A 22,240-nucleotide genomic window follows, 5' to 3' on the forward strand; every position below is an offset into this window, starting at 1 on the left:
GAAAAAAAAGTAATTTGTAAGGCTAACTTTATTTTCAATATTTCTGTAAGATATAGTATGCTATCATTGGAAGATCTTTATCTAAGTGATTCACTGAGTGTTTTTGCCAGGGATTTAGGAGGAAAAATCACCTTATTCTGTTGTTTCATGGGTCCCCATTAAGGCAAAAATACCAAGTAAGGGAACTTCCAAAGACAGATCCCCTACATCTGATTAGCAGTGGTGCCATCCAGTCTTGTTATGCTGAAAAAACAAACTGGGGTCCCCCTTTGCAAGAGCCACCAACCAGAAGCCAGGAACAGGAACACTGACCTGCTGTCAAGTGGGCTGCATGGACAAGGACTTGGACACCAGGCTTCAGCTCAAAGTGCACAGAGTTTTGGTTGAGCTTGTGAATTAGCAGTTCCGATATCTGAAAGAAGAAGTGTCAGAGTGAGTGGCACCAAGACTGTCACACTAACTATATGGAAGTTCGCTGAGCAACATTTGCCATATATCCCAATATTATACTTGTAAATTATATAACTGAGTTTTATACGATTTTGAGTTTTTAGTGCAGAATATGCAGGCAGAATTGTTTTCTAAGCATGACTTGACTTTACATCCAAACTGCTACAAAATAAGACAATTAGTAAATCACATCATTTCTACTGTTAAAAAAATGTTGCTGTTATTAGCTTAGAAAAAAATTTAAGAGAGGGTTTCTTTCTTTTTATTTTGGTAGTGCTTGTGGCACATGGAAGTTTCTGGGACAGGGATCGAACCTACGCCACAGCAATGACCTGAGCCATAGCAGTGACAAGGATGGATCCTTAACCTTCTGAGCCACCAGGGAACTCCATGAGAGAATATTTCTTATAAACAACAACTTAAAAGAAGTAAATATGCTGGTGAAATGTGTACCCATTTATTTTACTTCTTATAGTAGACTTCACTTTTTTCCTATCTTGGCTTCCCTCCCCTTCCCAAAAACATTCTCTCGGCTTTCTCATAATAGATATTTCATGGATATTTATTGATGATAAATACCATTCTGCTAAAATAATAAATGATACATTTAAAACAAAGTATAACCACAACTTAAGTAACACATTGGCTGACCCTTGTTTTATGTTCATGGACCCAAAATTGCTCCTCAGGCTGAATCACAAGTACTGGGCAGGTTCCTGAAATTCTGGGCTTTGAAATATTTAATCCTAACAAGGGGCAAAGGAGCTGGTTTTAGGTAGTAACAGTATAAGGTAAGGTTTTCTAGACAAAGTATTAAAACTCCATGTGTTTAAAGTAGAAAATCCAGTTCAATGTGCTCTGTTTCACTCACTCTTGAGTAACTTGTGACATGCGATCAGAGAAATCCATACTCCTATTATCTGATCTCCTTGCCTCGTTTTTAATATTCTACTCACCAAAGTAATATTTTATTTAATATGCTATTTGAGTCTAGTTAGATGCCTTCTGAACATCTGCTAGTTAAATTCTTCAATTATTTTTCTTTTATTTATATTGATTTTCACTTAGTCCACTGATTTGCCAGAAATGACACCTTTGATCCTACTATCAATTAAGCAGGGTCTAGTGGCTTTGTTTTGAAGAAAAAAGTGCCCTGCCGAGGCCCTTGTCCAATAGTGGACCTGAACTGCTCTGCAGATGAATTTCTTTGCTTAATAACAGGAACTTGAATGACTGTCAGGGACCTATGCTTGAACACCCGGGATCCAGCTCACGCTCAGCCTCTCAAATGTTTCCACTTGGCCAACCATGCAGAAAAACAATATGATAACATTATATTGAACACAATTTTATTCTCTCTATATAAGCTATTCTTTTTCCTGGGCCCTAGGAACTTTCCAGAATATTCCAGGTTTACAGGAAGAGTGGATTTCTAACAGACTCTGTACATGGTTTTCTCTGTGTTCTGTAAAGTGTTGAAGTGCACAAGAATCCTATTCTACCTTAATCTTATTATTCAACACATAAGATCTTTATAAGAATCTGACAGTGAGTTTTTAGCAGAAGCTAAACAGAAAGGTTTTGGCTCTGAAATAAATCTATACACATACGTATATATATATATATATATATACGTATGTGAGAAATATATATAATATAATATAATATATATAATTATGCATGTACAAAATATATATGTTTATATACATATGCATACACATCCATACTTATATTTTAGAAAAAATATTTTAACTCAAATAGGAAAAACCTCATAGAAGTAATTAAGGAATTGTCTGGTTTTAGTCTATCACCTAGACAAAAGGGACTATGTTTGTAAGATAAAGACTTCTCTATTTCAACTAGTTAAAGAGATATTTATTTCTTCTCCCTGAGAATGCTTGTGAAAAAAAAAAAGATATAGATAACTAAAGCAGAAAATAGTGTTCATCAGAACAACATACTTCTAACTTATAATTTCCAGGAGAGTCCCTTGTGAAAATAATTAACTTCCCAAATTTGTTTTAGTTTATAATATTGCTTCATTGGTTTTATCTGTATCATTTACAACATTATGCAGGTGAGGCAAGGAATAAATAATCTAGTAGCAGAAAGTGTGTTTCATGTATTTCACTTGAATCAAAGGGCATGCAATAAAGAATACATACTGTGTGAGAAAGAATTTATGCGCAGAAACAAAACTAAATGAAATTTACACTGGATACAAAAATATTCTCAATTAGAACCATGTATAATTGAACATGAAACTGTTGACAGATTTTGACAACATTTTAAATGTTTGCCATATCACTTGCAGGAATGTTTTTCCTGGATTGTTTTTATCTGTTTGTGAATTTTTACATACATTTGCAACTGTATTATCTATGCACTGAACACCTTACATGGGCAAAGGTGCATATTTCATACTTTTCTACATAACATATCTCAGGTGTTAGTGTCAGTATCTCCACTGAAAGGAATATAGAGCTTAAAGGACATTACTAAATTTATTCAGTTAATATTTGAGAAGAATTGAGACTAGAATTTAGTTTTGTTTGACTTATAATCCTAGGCATTTCCATGAAGATTATTTCCTTGACTCAGTTGACAAGGAAACAAAAAGTATTTGGAAGGAGGTCCAGCCAAACAGATTTAAGAGATAAAAAGTGCAGCATTTCATTCATCATGTTTCTATCTCTCATCCAACTGTGAAGCACACAACTTATAGACACTGGTCCAAGTCAGCTGACCAATATGAACTACAGGAAGAGGCAGTTCCTAAGCCTAGCCTTGGGATGGCCACATTCTGTTCCCCAGTTAACACAATTTGCAATGTTTGGCAGAGTCTTTGGCTAAAGGAGTAGAATAAACAGCAACTACAGAACACTGTGGTGACAGATTAAATGAAAAGAACACAAGCTTGCATGAAAAAGACTAAGGTGAAACAACATGTGATGGCTGGAAGATTGGCCCTGCCGGGGGAAGTTAAATCATTTATTTTTCTTTTTCTGTCCCGTGAAAGTGTGTTGTCTTAGCAAGTTTCATTTACCCTTTGTACTGTCATCCCTCTTCTGCTGCTCTCCATTGTCTATTCTCCTTCAGGTATATAATCACAGCCAAAGAAAGAACGTATTATTCTTTATATCTGCCTGTTTGGTGGAATATGCCTCTGATTCCAATGCAACCCACACTTCCTTTAAAGTACCGCTTAAAAAGACTGGGAACTCAATAAAAAATACTTGGAAAGACACCATCTAAAGGATGTAGTGGATGGAGCCTGGTACAGGCCCATTCTCTCCTCATCTTCTTGACAAAATACAAATTTTAAGCATAGCAATCAGAATAAGCTAGGTCAGCCTGAGGTAACAATGTTAAAATCTCGGGGACTTGAGACAAAGGAAGTACATTTCTTGCTCACATTCTGCATCCACTGGAGGCAGGCGATGGTGCTGTGCTCATTATTGTCAGGCAGGGACACAGGCTGGTGGATCAGCCCCCCTCAAATGTATATAACACCACAGGAGGGAAAAAGGGTTCTCAAGGTCCCACAACCCACATTTAAGTACTTCAGCTTGGAAGTGACACTCACACTTCTGCTTCCATCTCACTGATCAGAATTAGTCACATGGCTCTGCTTACAGAAGAGACACATGGGTACGACTCTACCAGGTACCCAGAAGCAGTGAGCTGGAGATGTTTAGTGAACAGAAGGGATAGGTACCACACAAAGAACACATTCAACATCTGAACAACTTTTAATGAAACCAATAGAGAAAAGCAGACTCTCAGACTATTAGAATGGAAGTGTCAATCATCGAAACACAAGAAAAGAGAAGTTTGAGGGCAATAGAGCAGTTGGCAATTTATGAAACATGAAACACCAAGAAGTGGTGGAAAGTGAAATGCGCTTTGGCAGATTTACTGATGGCCAAGCTACACTGGGCCAAACAACTATGCTTATCTCTGCCTCTGGTAGGAGGAATGCAAACCCTGCTAAACAGACATAGCATTTTAATGCCATGCTTAGAGGGAGACTTGCCTGGGATGACCTGGGAACTGACCCAGTCAGTCAATCCTCATCCTAGTATGTTATTCAGGCTCCTTCACATAGTAACTGAATGATACTACTTTTAGAATCAACAGAGAAAGTTCTTTCACAATTCATCTAGCAAATTTCTGGATTAAAACATAGAGTTAGCAATGGAGCCAAACGCAAATTCTACTTAACAATTCTCTTCTTTGTTAGCACAAAAGAATCAGCTTGATGAAAGTGCCTAATAAGGTAGGATGTCAAAACAAAGAAAGAATGTGGTCATATACATTTCCTTCCCTTGGGTTCCCCATCACCAGCTCAAGGCTTCTCTCTCCTGTTGTCATGTTCTTTGGCCCAGCTCTTAACCTATTCTATTTTCAGTTCAGTTTCCTGTTTTAATGACCTTCCTTGTGAACTCCAAAATATTTCTTCAATTCCTCACTTTAAAAAAATATAGACAGGACAGACTATGTGAGTATATAGAAAATAGTCTGAGATTATTCATTGCATTTAATAATTAATTTCTTTACAAAATTTATTGGAAAATATCTGACTCACAAAGCTGTGTTAATCTCAGGTACACAGCAAAGTAAATCAGCCATACATATACACATATCCATTCCTTTTCAGATTTTTTTCCCATACAGTATTTAATTTCTAAAAATGCTGCCAGTAGACTGTTCCATTTCCAGAGGCATCTTTCCTTTCCCTCTGTTTTGTTTTGTATTCTGCACCTGTCAAATGTATATGCTAACACAAACAACTGAGGGGAAACTCGTTGGTGGTTGACATTTTGTCCATCATCTTTATGTTCCTTTCAAGTGTGTTCATGTCCTTTAGAGATTCAGCAAGAAAACAAGTTGGTTCTCTATCTCCCCAGCACAGCATCAGGACCAGAGCACGATGGTCATTCTTCTTTCCAGGACAGCCAGATATAGATCTCCTCTCCTCCAATGACTCAAGAGTGGAGCCAGGGAGTATAGCGGTAGAGGGGGTGGGGTTAACAACACACCTGAGCACCTGGCCTCAGGGCAGCAGGAGGCACTGTCCTTGATGAGGCCAGCTAAGGGCAAGTAAGTCTTTTCTCACTCTCCGGAGATTTCTGACATAAGAGTGGTGGAACCCTTCTAGACAGAGGTCACTTGATTAACCCAGCCTAGCGTTATCCGGATAACAAGGTCAAGTACTTCTCGCTGTGAGGAATTTTCAATTTATCTCACAGACAAGAAAGATCAATCCAAGCCAGCATCCCTGCTCCCCTGGGGATGCTAGGAGAGGCTGTGGGAGGAGAACCAAGTGCCCTTTCCCAGGGTCATGCTGTCAGTCTTCAGGGTCTGTCTGGCTAGGGTCCCCCTCCTTCCCCTGGTGGGAACTCTGTGCAGTACCTTTACAAGGAAGGGACCAGAATATTAACAGAGGGGATGAAGCCAGCTCTTCCCAAGTTCCACCTGAGATTCAGAGGGCAGCCTTCAAAGGAGTGGGGTCCTTTCGGTTATCTGGTCTTACTCTGCATTCAGTTGAAATTTCTATGTAATTTATGACAAAGGAAGTCAGTTTCTTTTGCCTGTCTGCCATTCCTTCACTGCTCCACATTTTCCTTAAGGATCCATATTCTTCTTTATTCTCTGCCCTTTTGACTTAGGAGAGGCTCCCTAAACCCCTAATCCAGGGAGGGTATAAAACATCTGCATTGTCACTGACAGAGCTCTGCCCCTCTGACTCCCATGCTAGTTAAGAGAGGCCCACTTCACCTAAGTCAAGCCAGTAAGAATTATCAACCTAGGTGCTTGGGGTGCACTCATTGGGGAGGCACCATCTTTTGAATGGGGTTGATAAGTTAACTACATAAAACACTGGTGCTCCCCATGGCCATTCTTGTCTTCCTATGCATTTGCTTCATTCCCAGGCAGACTTCCCATGTGGTAGCAACAAAGAGGTGGAGAAAGAGGGAGAGAGGGAAGTAACTGGTGATACTTTGAGTTCCCCCATGCCTGAACTGCATCCTTGGACTTTCCAACTAAATAAGCTCATAAATTCACCTTTTCCCCTTAAATTTGTTTGAGTTAAATATATGTTCATTGCATCAGAAGACAACACACCCCACACACAAATTCAAAACAAAGCAAAGCATCTCCTGTTTGTTCCATGGTGCAACAGCCTTAGTATTTTGGGAGCCCACGGAAGTCAAGCAGCATCGAAATCCATGTCTGTGGCATGGCTTAGTATGGGTGCTGCTAGGCTTGAGAGTTAGTCCCAGAAAACAGAACTAGGATTTCATTCTCCCTCAAGAGTTGTGTTACCTAAAGCAAGTCACAGCTTCCTGTTGGGGCCTGAATTCCTCCATTTTAAAGTTAAAGAGTCAGGAGTTCCCATCCCGGCACAGCGGAAACAAATCCAACTAAGAACCATGAGGTTGCGAGTTCAACCCCTGGCCTTACTCAGTGGTTAAGGATCTGGCATTGGCATGAGCTGTGGTGTAGGTTACAGACATGGCTCAGATCTGATGTTGTTGTGGTTGTGGTGTAGGCCAGCAGCTGTAAGCTCTGATTTGACCCCTCTTCTGGGAACGTCCATATGCCACAGGCATGGCCCTAAAAAGCAAAAAAAAAAAAAAAAAAAAAGACAGAGAGAGAAAGAAAAAGTGACAGAGAGAAGGATTAAAGGGACTCCTGTGGGCAGCCTCTGTTTCATAGGTTCTTGACACATAGCTGAGTTTTATATTTTGACTTCAATACTGCATTTATTAATTGGAGTAATTATATTCTCACACACTGCTTATACGTTTGGTCTCGCCTTTGGTCACTGTATTTAATTTGAGTTCTGGATAAGACTGCTATACTGGCAATTTCCTTAACCAAAGTTACAAACTCTCACTTGGTACCCTGTTTTCCCTAAATCTATCAACCTACACAATAACTTAGATGATTTATTCTTCCTCCAGCTTAGTCTTTCACACCCATTCTGCTTCCTGTTGTTCTTGTTCTCTTGCGTAATTTTATTCATTAATCTTTTTCTCCTACTGTCACCATCCTCCTTCCAACACATGCTCTTGACTATATAGGTCTTTAATACAACTTTGCATTTCCCATATTCACGCCTCCTATCACAAAATGTCCATAAATGTAACCATAATCCATTTGCCACTTACTGAATATCTACTAAAGTTCAGGGCTTTGCTGTATCATTACTTTAATGACCCTATACATATTATAGATTATGTGGTTTTGGCTGAATTATTTAACTTTTCTAGTCGGAATTTTCCTCATCTAAAAGACATACACAATGAATTAGAGAGCTGAAACTAGAAATCTGATTTACTTTTCTCCAAACACGTGCTCTTTCTAATAAAAATGGCTGGACTCCCTACATGGGCACCAAATGTTAAGTTCCCCAGCCTTCAAATAAGGCAGGCCAGCTGCCTTTAGGGCTCTGATTAAATGGCTCATCAATACCTGACACCAGCCTGCCTTGGGGACAATCGCTCAACTCTTTGAGAATGTTTTTGGAGGAGCCACTCAGACAAGACAGAGAATAAAGAGAAAAAAGAACTCCAGGGAAAACAGACAGTCAGGACAAGATACGTCGCTACATAAGTGTAAGAAGGTTTGCAGAACACCTTTCCACATTTCCCCTCAAAGACACATCTAGAAAATATTATACTTTTCAAGAAAAATGGAAAGGATGAGAAATAGAGGCACAGCTGATGTGGTACCTAGGAAATGAGCTGGCTCAAAATCTGAGAAGACATATTGAGAAGACAACAACCTGGATTTTACGGACAATCCACAAGCTTTCCAGAGGAGGAACATCTGCAAAGGTTCTTACCTAGAGGCCATGGACAGGGATCTACCTCCACTCTACGTCTCATTAGCAGTGTTGTGATAAGAAATAAGCTATTCTTTCTCCCACAGAAGTGCAGACGCAGATAATAATCTGCAGACTATAATGGGAAGCTGAGTGCCAGGGCTGAGCAAAGTCAGATGCAAATCTAAGGAGTTACCAGCTGCCCACCTCCAATTGCAGTTCACTACGAAATGGGCTTCAATGGGATTCTCCTTGACAGCTCTGTTTTTCATTACTTGCACATGAAAAAAATGATAGAGGCAAGACTTTCACCAAGTGAGAAAGCAGTAGTTGAAAGGAGGGTGTGTGCTAGGAGGTGGGCCCTGCTGGAATTCAGGGTGGTTGTTATAAGGGTGTTATAATAGGAGGCTTTCAAACCATCTTTCAAGATGAGACACCATGGGACTAGATTATGGGTTTATTCTAAGTACACTGAAAAGCTCCAAGTACTGGAAGGGAAAAAGCCAATATTTACTTAGTGTCTGAAAGGAATGCTATTTTTAATCTATCTGCCAGAAAGAATTGAGAAACCAAAATCATGTAGTTTCTAACAGGGTAACCAGACCAAGACTGATCATTTTAAGTGAATGGATGAATAGTGAGAACAACAGTAACAGCATCATAATTCTCACTATAGAGACTGAAGAATCTTTTGAAGATAAAAGGAAAAAGAGGGGGAAAAAGACCTAAGGGAGCAGAAGAGAGAGAAACACACATGTGCGCACACACACACACACACACACACACCACACATCCTCTCTCTAATACTCCAGAGGTGGTGGAGATGAAGAGAAAGTAGACCCCACATGGCCAGGAGAGGTCCTTGGAGCCAAAATTACTCATTTACTATCAACTGAAATCAGGTCACCTTATGTATGGTGGTGATAAAGAGGATTCACGGTATGTTTAAAAGTTGTACCTTTTTAAAAGATTATCATACTAAGTGAAGTAAGTCAGACAGAAAGACAAACATCATATGATATCACTTACATGTGGAATGTAAAAAATAAGAGAAATGGACTTATGTCAAAACAGAAACAGCAAAACTGGAGACATTAAGAAGATCAGTGGTTACCATGGATTAAGGGGGAGAGAGAAATGAGTAGTCAGAGCACTACTGTAATTGTGGATACATGTCATTACACACATGTCCAAACCCACAGAATGTACAACATCAAGAATGAACCTTAATGTAAACTGTCGACTTTGAGTGATAATGATGTGTCAATTCAGGTTCATGGATTATAACAAATTTAGCACTGTGGTGCAGGATGTTGACAGTGGGGGAGTTTTGAGTATGTGGGGACACAGGGTATGTGGGAACACTCTGTATTTTCCCTTGAATTTTGCTGTAACCTAAAACTGTGCTAAAAAAAATAAATCAATTAAAAAAGAAAAAAGAAAAAAAGAAACAGACTCACCGACTTGGAAAACAAATTTACAGTTATCAAAAGGGAAAGGTGAGACAGAGGGATGGATTGGAGGCTTGGCTTTGGCATATGCACACCATTGTAGATGGTCAACTGACCACCCATTGTCCATTGACCCATGGATGGTCAGTGAGGACCTACTGTACAGCACAGGGAAGTCTGCTCAATATTCTCTAATAACCTATATGGGGAAAGAATCTGAAAAAGAATGGGTATGTGGATATGTGAGTCACGTTGTTCTGCAATAAAAATCATCACACCATTGTAAATCAAGTATACTTCAAAAAAACAGAAAAAATATACTCCCACAAAAAAAATGTTGTATGTCATTTGATTCTCACAACGTTCCCATACGAAAGTATGTGCAGTAAGATATAAATGGGTTCAATGTCTAGGTATTGTTCAGTCTCTTGTCCTCTTCCCCCACCTAATACGGTGGACAGTTTATCATGTCAGTACACATAGATTCATCTCATTCATTGGACGCATTGTAGAATATCTCACAGGGCAACATACTGTGAGTGATGTAGCCACTGCTGACAATACACACGTTGGCGCATGTATTTTGGTGAAGCTGTAGTTCAGATCACCAGATTATGTTTCTCAATAGAGGACCAGGAGGTCAAAGACTCCTACAACAGCTGGTGCCCTCCCTCCCAAACGGAGACCTCCAGAGCTGCTGTGGTGGTCAGATACTAGCAGGGTTGGGCTCAGACTGCTGGAGACACTGATACGTCAGCTGGGGGACTCACCTGCTCCAGATCTTCAGCTGACCGTTTGTTTTCTCCTGTCGGATCCTGATAGGGCAGGACAAAGAGCTCAGCGGCAGTGGGTAAGCCAGGGAGGACTGCCACCAAGATGTGCTGGCCAGGAACCCCAGTGGCCTGAGGGAGAGACACAGAGGTACACATAAGTCCTGCAGGAGCAGTGACAAGGTGGGATCAAGGATTCAGTGGGGAACTGGGGGTGGGTGGTTGAGAAGACATAGGGTGGGCAGGGAGTATAAAAGCAGGGTCCTGGGTGCACTGTGCAGGAAGGGGTGTGAGAGATGGCATGGTCAGGCTCTGAGGTTTGATCCCAGCTCCATTCTTGTAAGACCTTAAACACTTCTGTGCGTGTATCACCTCAAACAAAACATGGGGATAACAGCTGAACCTGCCTTGTACAAGTAAGTGGATCATGCCAGTGAGAGGGCCCTGATTTACTACACTTTGTCTTCTGCCCCTCATGACTGAATACTTTCTAAGCCAGCTTCCTTTTCCTCCTGGCACTAGAGTTACTCCCCAGATGGACCAGTCATACTGAGGTATGATTGGACTTGCCCATACACAGTACAACCCACACACCCCTGCTGACTTCAAAGAGTCAGAGCCTGATGTCAGCCTGTTCCAGGAAGCTCTCTCAGCCTTTACTCTGTCATGCTAAATCTTCTGTTAACATGTTAGATACCACCCAAGAACTTCCAATTTCCTGAGCACACTCTCTAGAAGGTTCTAGAATCCAGGGCTAGAATCCCAGCTTCTCTCTCCAGCAGCCAGAGAGTCAACTGGTTGTTTTATGAGAATTTCTCATGTTCACCCCCCCAAATCTTCCTTCTGCATGTGCATCATGGGAGACCCTCCTTTCCCAGATCCCCCTGCTGGAAGTCTTAGGCTCACCTCCAACACTACCTAATCAGCCCATGAGATCTTGACAAGTCACCCTCCACTCTCATGATCCTAGAGGTTCCTTCCCATTGAAATGCACCCCCCTTAATATCTCAATGCAGCCTTTATGTTCTCGCCCCCAAGTTTTACTATAGCCTCCCCATCTCCAGGAGACAGGCTTCTACATCTAGGCTTATCTCCGTACAGTCCAACTCAGATCATGTTTCTCTATTTAACTTCATGCACAAATTCCCACTGCCAACTGCATTAAATACATATTCAAATCCTCCCACAATATGGTCCCACCTTTCCCTCCTAAACTAACTGTCCACAACTCTCACTGTCATCTTATGCTTAGCCAAGTGGACTCATGTATAATTTCTCAATATCCTAGTCTTTTCTTACAAATGTTTCTGTGCAGGACATCTCTCACAGAATGTCTTTTCCATGCATTGGCTGCTAGAACATAACTTATCCTTCATGTCCACTTATTTCAGTATATGACTAATTCAGTGTTCACTTATTTCAGTATATGACTAATTCAGTGTCCCCAGTATATTCAGGCTTTCCCAATTAAGTAATGGTTCGTTTCTGAACTCTACATGTACACCTTTTTTGAAGCAGCAAGAAATTTCATTTATCAGGTCCTTACCATGTGTCTGGCACTGGTAAAATGTGTCTCAGTTTTACCTAATGCAACCCCCTATCCCCACCCCTGCCCAGTAACTCTTTGGAGCAAGTATTTTTATGTCTCTCTTTGCAGGTGAAGACATGATACAGACTGGGAGTCCTCAGGAAGCTAGCTCTGAGTGTAGCACATAGGGTGTTTATTAGGGGACATTCTTGGAATCAACAACTATGGGAGGGAAGAAAAGGAAAAAGGAATGGGCAGAGGGAGAAGCTGAGCCATGATAAAGGGCAACGTCAGCCTCAGAAGACCTTGCAGAGAGGGACAGGAGCCCTTCGTATTTTTCTGAGTTTGAGCTGAGTGGCCATGTCTTTATATAACTGTGCCACTGGACTGGAAAAGGACATGGCATGGGGAAGGTGGCTGAAGCCTCTGCTCACAGCACTCCTAGCAGCTAACAGTCTCTCCATGAGTGGGGATCTGGGCAGTGCATCCCTATTTCTGCTGTAGGACAGATAGCAGATGGAGGGAAGTTCAACAGTGGCTCAACATCATCTAGGTAGTGAGTGATGACGCTTAGTTTGAATACAGCAGCTCTTATCATAGCTGGTATAATGTTTTATGGCCTTCTTAGAGTTTAAACTCAAAGATCACATCTAAACTATCAGCAGCAGCATCTACAAAAACGTTTACTGAATGACATCCAATTAAAGACTCCATTGCAGGAGTTCCCGTTGTGGCTCAGAGGAAACAAATCTGACTAGTGTGAGGATGCAGGTTTGATCCCTGGCCTCATTCAGGGGGTTGGGGATCCGGCATTACCATGAGCTGTGGTGTAGGTCGCAGGTGTGGCTTGGATCCTGCATTGTTGTGGCTGAGGTGTAGGCCAGCGGCTACAGCTCCAATTCAACCCCTAGCCTAGGAACCTCCAAATGTGGCCCTAAAAAGATTAAAAAAAAAAAAAAAAAGAAAAAAAAAAGAAAACTCTATGGCAAAATGTCCACAGAAAAACCCCAATCAATAAGGAAAAGGCAACTGATTTTATATCACATTCTGTTACAGAATGACTAGGAGGAAAACTACAAGCAAGATGACTCCCAGCTATACATCTTGCAGAATTTATTAGGATACACTTGGAAACATGGTACTTCAAGGTTTGAGAAAGCAGCCAAGTGTAATGGCTGATCTCAACGATGGTGGGATTCTGGGGGACCAGGGCTGGCTCAGCTCATCTTCTTAGGATTCGGTAACCGAAAAGTCCTCAAAACTCCACCCCATCACACTCTGTCCTGAGGGATGCTGAGTCAACCTATTTGTTCTACATGTAGCTGATTACACTAGGCAACAACCTAGAAATATTAATGACTAGTCATTTCTAGCCTAGTGGACAGCTGGTGTAAAGGTGGAGGCCCAGGGCATCTAATCCCTGGACAATTGATGCGAGGAGAAATCAGCTTGGAAAACATCACTGCTGAGCTAATGCCCAGTTGTTAAATCACCTGGGGCGTGTTGGACAGCTGTCTAGGAGATCTACAGGGACCAGGAACTCTGGATCACTGTGGATTGAAGGAGGTGGGCTGTGGGTTCATTGAAGGGTATAAGTCAGTTCTCTTGTAGAGCGGAGAAGAGAAACCAGCTGTCACAAACAGCTCCAAGGGCAGAAGGGCCTATTCCAGCTGGGCCTGCAGCCTAGTGGCTGCACCCCCTGGTGGCCAGAATGTTTAGCCATAACTAAGGTCATGAATGCTGAGTCATTCAGAAACACACAGGTGAGAAGGTATTTACCCAGAGGCACTTGAAGATGCCTCTTTCCACCCCACAAATCCATTCATTTATCTGTTTCTCCCCATAACAAGGCAAAGCATGGCAGGAGTAGAGTGTTTAGAAAACCACGAAATCAAGTTTCCGACCTCACTGGTCTGGCTCCAGAGTCTGATATTTAACTGTACTTGGCATGTTATCTGCCTCTAAATTCAGCTTTCTCACCTGTAAAATGGGAAAAATCATACTGTTTACATCCTAAGCTAGGGTTTGTGTGTATATGTGTGTGTGCCTGTGTGTGAGATTACTGTGTTTAAAAAAAAAAAGTAAAACACTGAGAAGAGTTTCTGAGATACTCTCAGTGCTAAACCACATCAACAAAGATAATGGTATGGATACAAGGAAGGCCAGTTCTTTGCCAAAGGCTGGAGGTGAGACCTGTTTTCTGAATAGGTCTTATCCCAGTGCCTTTATCTCTCCTCAGCCCTCTGTGTCATGAGGCACCGCCTACTGGGTGCAGGAAAGGATGTATAACTCATCCTAAATTGACCTCTCTCTGGGGCTAAGAATGTACCTTAAGTAAAAGTCATCTCTAATTTTCTGGTTTGAGCAATAAATCCAAGACGCTCCATGAGCGGATCTCCCATTCCTTTGATTGCAGTTAGCTGTGAGGCTTTAAATAAGTTCTTTAACCTCTCTGAACCTCAATTGCTTAATCTGCAAATGAGGACAATAATATTCCTTCTTGGGACAGTTGTAGGAGAGAAATGTCATTCAAAGAAATGGGACAGGAGTTCCCTGGTGGGCGAGCAATGAAGGATTCAGCATTGTTACTTTGTTACTGCTGTGGCTTTCCAGGAAACTTCTACATGCCCCAGGCTTGGCCAAAGATAAATAAATAGATAAGAAAGAAAGAAAGAAAATGTTTGACTCTTGACTGTTGATCAGTCAAGAAGAGATCATTCAAAAACAAGAACAGGAAATTTTAAAAGCCTGTTTACATACCTACCTCCTCCCTCCCATACCTCCCTCCTCCCTCCCATACCTCCACTATATTCATGGGTGAAATAATTTGTGGGAAAAAAAATTAGTGTGATTTGCAAGAAAAATATCAATAGTGAGGGGAAAAAAAAAGAACTGGCACATTGTGAGATGACCGCCCTCCTGCTCAGGGTGCTGCTGTGCTGGCCATGTGTGGGAGTTGAATCCCAGGCTGCTCTTACTAAATGTACCAGGCTATGCCTTTCAGTACCATGCACAGTAGCTGATTTTACAGGTACTAATGGCTGATCGCAAACTTTGACTGTCATGTATTTCCATGGTCATCTTCTCTCAGCAGAACAAGAATTTCGCAAAGAGTAAGGACCCCATGTTTATTCACTTTCTCTCCCCATCCTGTGATGTGTATGCAGCTATAGGACAAGGTTCAGCAGGTACTCTTCCCCTGGCCTCCAGCCCTCTCCTGCCACCTCTCTGTGTAAGGGTCCCCTCTCTGGGAAGCTCTGCAAGGACAGAGAGGAAAGGACCTGGGCAAGAGGAGGAGCTGTCTGCACTCACTTCCACCAGGGACTTTTTGATGACTCGGCTGATGTCCCTTCTCCACTCAGGGATGTCCGGGTTGTAGTCGTCCAGGTTTGGAGAAAAGGACAGGCGAAGAGATCGGAATTCCTCTGGGGACACAACAGTAGGATGATGACTGTTAAGTCTGACACGTCTCTCAAGAAGTCTGTTATACTTTATATTTTAGGCAAAGCCCTAATGGAGGGTCCTTTTCCTCCATACTCACCAGAGAGCCTTTCCTGGAAGGCAAATTCGATTTCCCATCCCTCTTAATTCCCAGCTCATTTTTCAAACCAAAGCCCTAGGCTCTGGCCGATGCTCAGCTCCACAGCCCTTGTCCACTGTCCCCCGTCCCAGGCCCTGCATCCTTGGACACTAAATGCACACCCCTGGAGTGGCCTGGATGCATCACAGGTTTACGACCCTTGGCCTTTGCCCACACACTGCCCCTTGCCTAGAACACCCCATCTTTTCCATCTTATGTGCACACGGCATCCAAGCTCTAGTTCGAGCATTTACTGACTGAATACTCACTATTCCTCACCAGGTTTTAATTTTCTTCCTTATGGTATGACTGTGTTTTGCACATACTTTTGTGATCATTGTATGATAATAATTATTACATAATTACAATTATTATGGTGGTCATTCTATTGCTAACTTTTGTTTGCCCCAAAGTTTCAGTTAAAGGAAGGTTATAGGCTTTTTAATTCAAGGATTTTGTTAATTGTCTCTGTAGCCTCTGAGTTAATCTCGGTTGTCTAGGAAATAGATGGAATTATAAAGGCAAGGACTTTGTGTACAGCATTATCTCTAAGAGATCATGGTGAAGAAGCCAGAAGAGGCTGGAGCACATCAGACCAGATGCATATGTGACAGTGCAAGACAGGGAGGAAGAGTGACACAGATGGTGGGATATCTCCAAGCCAGTGTCAGAGGAGTCCATGTCCCAGGAATCAGTCTGCCTAGTATTCCTACCACTCAGCCACTGGCTAGAAGGCATGGCCTTGGCCCTGGCACAGTCACAGATTTCACAGAAGAGCACAGCGTTTGGCACATGGCATACTCAGATCACATTGCTTCCCTGAAATTAGTGGGTGGCTCTACATTGCATTGAGAATAAAATTCAGCTTCTTAGTACAGCCTGCATAGTCCCACACAACCCAGCCCTGACTTTCTTTCCTGCCTCGTGTCCTGTGCACTGCCTTACACTCCAGGACCCTGTCCTTTCTGAGTTACTCTGTCTGTTCCTTCCCATGTTGGTATGCCTCCAGTTCCCTAGAGGACAGCCTGCTGGGCTCCTTTTCAGCCTTCCATCTCTCCTGGGAGGAGCCCTCCCGTCAGCAACCTCAGGTATCCTCCCTTTCACCAGCTCTAATACCCTTCCTCAAACGGCCCTTATCGACCTTCTTCATACTTCTTGCTACTTAAATGATTTTGTTTTTATTGTCTGTCTCCCACACTGGAAGAGGAGTTCAGTGACAATCAGGGCTTTGTGTTCCTAGCCCTTTAGGGCAGTTCCCAGTTCATGGTAGGTTTTCAACATACTCATTTAATTAAAACAGTTTCTGTTGAATAAACAAATGCATCAGTAGAGGCTCTCTGTAATTTAAGCATTTTACTATTCATCACACATTTCTTTCTTGTTTTAAGTATGTTCTGATGTTTCAGGAGGGGTTTAGCAACATCGACAATGCCGATTACACACACAGTAAACACAAAATCCCACTCGTGCATCTCCTAACAATGCTAAAGGCTTATCAGGCAAAGCATTAGTGTCTCTTACCCTAGAAAGCCTGTATTTATGGCAGTCAGCTTATTCCAAAGATGTATTTTTCAAAGTTTGACTATTTTATGAGTCACTGGCCACCTATGTGAATGTCACCGCTTCAGTTCTGATGGAGAATAATGAAATGCATATTTATTAGCCACTCAGTAAATGGCAGCGCTGAGGAATCACCCACTGGGTCCTAACTCTTCACTCTGAAGATGTACGCTTTTGTCATTCTCACTTCCCTTAAACCTCTTAACCAAACTGTGGAGACTTCATCTACAAGAGAAGATATTTATCTTAATAAAAAGACACAAATGAGAAAAATGGTGCAGCTCCCTCCATAATTACTTAGTATGCTAAACAGCAGGGCAGAAACATTATCCCTAAGTTTATTCAACAAATAGGGGATGGGTGGTGGGGAGTGGACTGAAAACAGTAAAGGCCAATAATGTATATATGCCTTGTTTTTGCAGCTGCTGAGAGAGAAGAATTCTACACATTTACACTTTCTTTTTGTATTTAAAGGCAAACCTGAGTCCTGAAGCAAACGAGGGAAAATCCTGCAAACTAAATTTTCTTTCCTCCACTCTATTTCATGGCTTTGGGTAGATAATCTTTCCTCTGTCAACTTCCTGAATATGACTCCTCCTTCAGTCTGACCGTGAGAATCTTAATGGTCCCCTTACCTTAAACTTCAGACAGGTTTCTTCCAGATGCTGGCCCTGACCTCCCTTTTCTTAGAGCACTGACATTGGACAACTTCCAATGGTAAATTCTTTCTCTGTACTTTTGAGATGCACATCTTCTGCAACCCAGAAACACCTTTCTCTGGGACCTGGGAGCCATCTCTGAAAGGGTTATCATCCAGAATGATAGGACCCTCTGCCTAAGTTCCCTGAGCGCCAATTAGCAAACACCTGCTGCCTAATCACACCGATCATCTCCTCCCCCCTAAAATCCTCCAGTACTTTCTACTGGCTCATCCCAGAAATTGAAACCATTGGAATTCCCTGGTGATCTGGCATTGTCACTGCTGTGGCTTGGGTTTCATCCCTGGCCTGCGAACTTCCATGTGGCCGACACCCCCCACAATTCCTCCAATTTGTTTGTTTCTGTTGGGTTCAATCTTGCCTGTTTGACTTCCATGACACGATTTTCCTTTAGCAGATCACACCTGTTGTTAGAATTTTTTAGTTATATATGTGAAACTCTGGACAACCCATCTGACTGAAGATGGACGAGGGATGTTTGATTACTCAGGAATTCAGTTAGAGGAGGGGAAGCCCACTTCCCTGCTCAAGCTTGAAATTAAGAGATCCTTTTAAGTGAAGATAAGCCATTTGATGAAGAGTGATTCGCTCTGACATGACGCCTTTAGCAAGATTTTAGGAAGAGGAAGAGCTCAGCATAGCAAGGGATAGAAGGTGGTTAGAAACAGTCCTGCTAGATGCAGAATGCATAGGCTCTGTTTGTTTCTTATACTTATCTCAAAATTTCTCACTTATGAAACAGAAATAATCATAATGTGATTCTTATAAATCTGTTCAAAGGATGCAATGAAACAGATCATATGTAGCAAGTGCTCAGGACAGAAGCTGGTAAGGGCCTCATCAATGTTCATTTCTACCACGGCCACTGCTATCATTATTATCAGATCTTGTTACTGAAGAGCAGAATAACGTTAAGCCAGGATTTTCCAATTTGGGGGCCACAATTTCCTAGCTGTGAAATAATGGGTTGGACTAGATAAGCGCAAAGACCTTTTAGATTTAGAGTTCCATCTGGTTCCAATGAGGAGGTAGCTGAGATCCTTCACCAAGAGGACAGCTGTTAGGTTGATGGGTCAGTGTCCATTAGTGACACCTGCGACATCTAAGAAGCAGAGAGGAAAGAGAGCTCCGACAGAAAAGACCCAAGAGCCAGTAGTGTAGTTTAATCACAGCATGAGCTGGGTGGAAAGCCCAGCTCTGCCCTTGTCTAGCTGGGGCAAGTTTTGACCTCTCTAAGAAAAATATGTATAATATTCCAATACATATAATGGAATATTACTCAGCCATTAAAAAGAATGAAATACTGTCATCTGCTGCAACATGGATGAACCTACAGATTATCACACGAAGTGAGGTCAGACAGTGAAAGACAAACATCATATGAGATCACCTATGTGTGCAATCTTAAAAAAAGAAAAAAAAGGATGCAAAGGAACTTATTTGCAGGACAGAGACAGACTTTGAAAAACTTATGGTTACCAAAGGGGACAGGCGGGGGGGTGGTGGTAGGAGGGATGGACTGGGGGTTTGGGATTGGTATATTCACACTGAGTTATATGGAATGACTGGCCAACAGGGACATGCTGTATAGCACAGAGACCTCTACCCAGTATTCTGTGATAATGTATGTGGGAAAAGAATCCGAGCGAGACTAGATGTGTGTATATACATGGCTGAGTCACTTTGCTGTATAACAGAAATTATCACAGCCTTGTAAATTAGCTATACTTCAATAAAACTTAAAAAGAAGTGCATTCCCACAATATAGAAAGGAGATGAAGAAGGAAGGAGAAGCAAAAGCTCTCCTCCATTCCAGGCCATCTGGCTACAAGGTCTTACTGACGAGACGCACAGGAAAACCAGCACTGATTAGTTTCACTTAGTGTTTGGGCTTATCGAGCTTCTCCAGGAAGGGAGAAGGGAAGAAACATTATGAAATTTTAACAGGCAGCCATGCGGGAAGCAGGGTACTCAGAAATGTTCCAAGTTGCTTACAAATTACTTTCTGAATTTGAAGGTCAAGTTGGCAAGATGAGAAATGAAAAACAGAACCTGCCTCGGAATCAATTAATTCTGGAGTTGGGACAAGTGATATTTTTGGACCACAAGCTCGTGTGTCTCTGACTCTCCATCCCTCTCCATCTCTGCCTCACCTTCCCTTACTCCCTTCTTTGACCCCTCCCTCGTGCTCTCTCCCTGCGTAACATTTATTTCCCTATCTATCTCCTTTTACACTGTTGCTTTCTAAATTTTAATTTTCCATGAAGGATTTGTGCCACTTTCATATTAACAATAAAAGTTCACATTTTTCCCATCCACTAAAGCACTTAGTGCAGACCCATCTAAATATCTACGCAGAAAAAAAAAAATTGCCAAAATGAGAGCAACTGTTTTTTTTTAATCTCTCATTTTCCATCAATGACTCTACCTTTGCATTACTATAAATTTTCATTCCATGTAATACCCTATGTTCAAGTTCCCCAACTGATGATAAGATTGTTCCATATAGCTGTTTGTTCAAACTAATATCTAGTCTATGAAGATACATGACTTGTGCTTATTATGACTCTCCTCTCACTTTTAAACTAGCAGAGTATCAAACAACAAGGTCCCACTGTGTAGCACAGGGAATTATAGTCAATATCCTGTGATAAGCCATAGTGGAAAAGAAGATGTAAAAGAATATATATGTATAATTGAATCACTTTGCTGTAGAGCAGAAATTAATACAACACTGTAAATCAACTATACTTCAATAAAATCTAAAAAAATAAAAATAGTGTAATTTTTTTTAATGATACACACATTTGTGGAAGAGTTTTTCAGAGCATTTAAACACTGGTAAATTCTTCTTAATGATCATGACTCTTGAACTTTAAAAAAAGCCTCAATATTAACCACTTTCTTTTATAATGGGTTTTAGCTATTTATATATCACCAAACCACCAAATGGGATGAATCAGCCTTACACATAATGAAACTCACTTTTCTCTTCCTAAGGTAGGTGAGCAGAGAGCTGCTCTATGGGCACCAGACCCAGTTTGAAAAATCAAAAGCAATGACCCCTTTTGGAGTTGAGACTACACATTGAGACCACAATTTTGATAGTGAACTACATCTTCCCCAAATAGGAGATGAGACTTGACTCAGCTCTTTCTCCACTAGTCCCCTCTGTTCTCTGGGTAGAGGTCATAAGCTAGGAGGTCCCTCGGTGCCAAGGTACCAAACCACCTCATCTGAACACAAGGATAGTGCGCTCAGCAGAAGGACCACTCACCATACACCGCGATGGTTTTCGTGTCCTGCAGGATGGCATTCCCGGCTGAGACTTGCACAGTGATGGTGTTCATCCCTTCGGAAGTGAACTTGAACGATATGCTTCCCTCCAGGGTGATCAAGGGCTAAAACCAACAAGGCAGCAGAGTGAGGGGAAAGTTGCTCAGTTACAGGTGAGTCCAGCACCAGCTCTGAGTCACTAGCAAGCTCCTCAAATCAGCAGAGGCTTGTCTGTGTGACCACCTGCATCCATACCACGTATCACAAATCCAGGCCAGAGAGGGGCTGTTAGGGGCACGACCCCAAGAAACGCTACTCATTCCTTATGAATCTGACACCCCTTTTCTGACAGCATCCTGATTCAGGGCTGGGGAGATCAATAGGTCTGGCCTCCTGGTGGAATAGAAACTTCACAGAGAATCCTACACCTCTCTTTCTGACAATCCACTTGTATCCAGCAGATGGCTTAATCCAAGGCAACATTAAAATCAGACCAAACCAGAGATTTTTTAAAATTAATTCAGATTTAAGCTGTAGTCACTGAAAAAAAAATTATAATTGACTAGTTGTTCATTTCCAGGGTATACTAGTTATATAAAATTACAATGGAACGGAGTGACCAAGGACACTCAAACTACACCCATTAGACAGGGGAGGCCTCGTGTGGCCTGGCTTCCTCTGAGAGGCTCCAGCAGCAGTTTCCTGGATGGAGCTGCTATGGAAACAAGTACTAATTGGATAGTGGTTTGAGGACTCAAAAAAAAGAAAAAAGATTTGGAGCAGTGCCTGTAATGCAATTGGACACTGGGGCCCTAGAGGAAAAGATTATTAGTCTACTGACCTCCCCTGACTCACTCCCCACAAACATTTCATTCCTGTCTTTCCTTAATTAATTTTAAGATCAAAATTCATTTAACTCCTGGCATAACACAAGGAAGACTAAACCCAGCATAAGCAGTCTACTCAACATAATCTGTTGAGAATTTGGTTTTCTGCTAAAATCCAGGAAAAAAAAAAATAGAAGCAAGTTTTTGAGGACTTTCACCTTCAGGTACTAGCTTTCAGGCAAATA

At 41.7% G+C, this 22,240-nt stretch overlaps 1 protein-coding gene across 1 annotated transcript in view; it reads right to left on the minus strand.

Moving 5' to 3' along the window:
• Positions 1-22,240, minus strand: part of SORCS1 (sortilin related VPS10 domain containing receptor 1) — a 529,669-nt gene that overhangs the window by 21,603 nt on the left and 485,826 nt on the right. Inside the window, 4 exon segments of the mRNA XM_013983712.2 lie at positions 313-412; positions 10,506-10,637; positions 15,346-15,458; positions 21,170-21,293. Coding sequence (XP_013839166.2) covers positions 313-412; positions 10,506-10,637; positions 15,346-15,458; positions 21,170-21,293 — 469 coding nt within the window.

The sequence above is a fragment of the Sus scrofa genome, chromosome 14 (assembly GCF_000003025.6).
Source record: "Sus scrofa isolate TJ Tabasco breed Duroc chromosome 14, Sscrofa11.1, whole genome shotgun sequence".
In the NCBI taxonomy this organism is placed as follows: Eukaryota; Metazoa; Chordata; class Mammalia; order Artiodactyla; family Suidae; genus Sus; species Sus scrofa.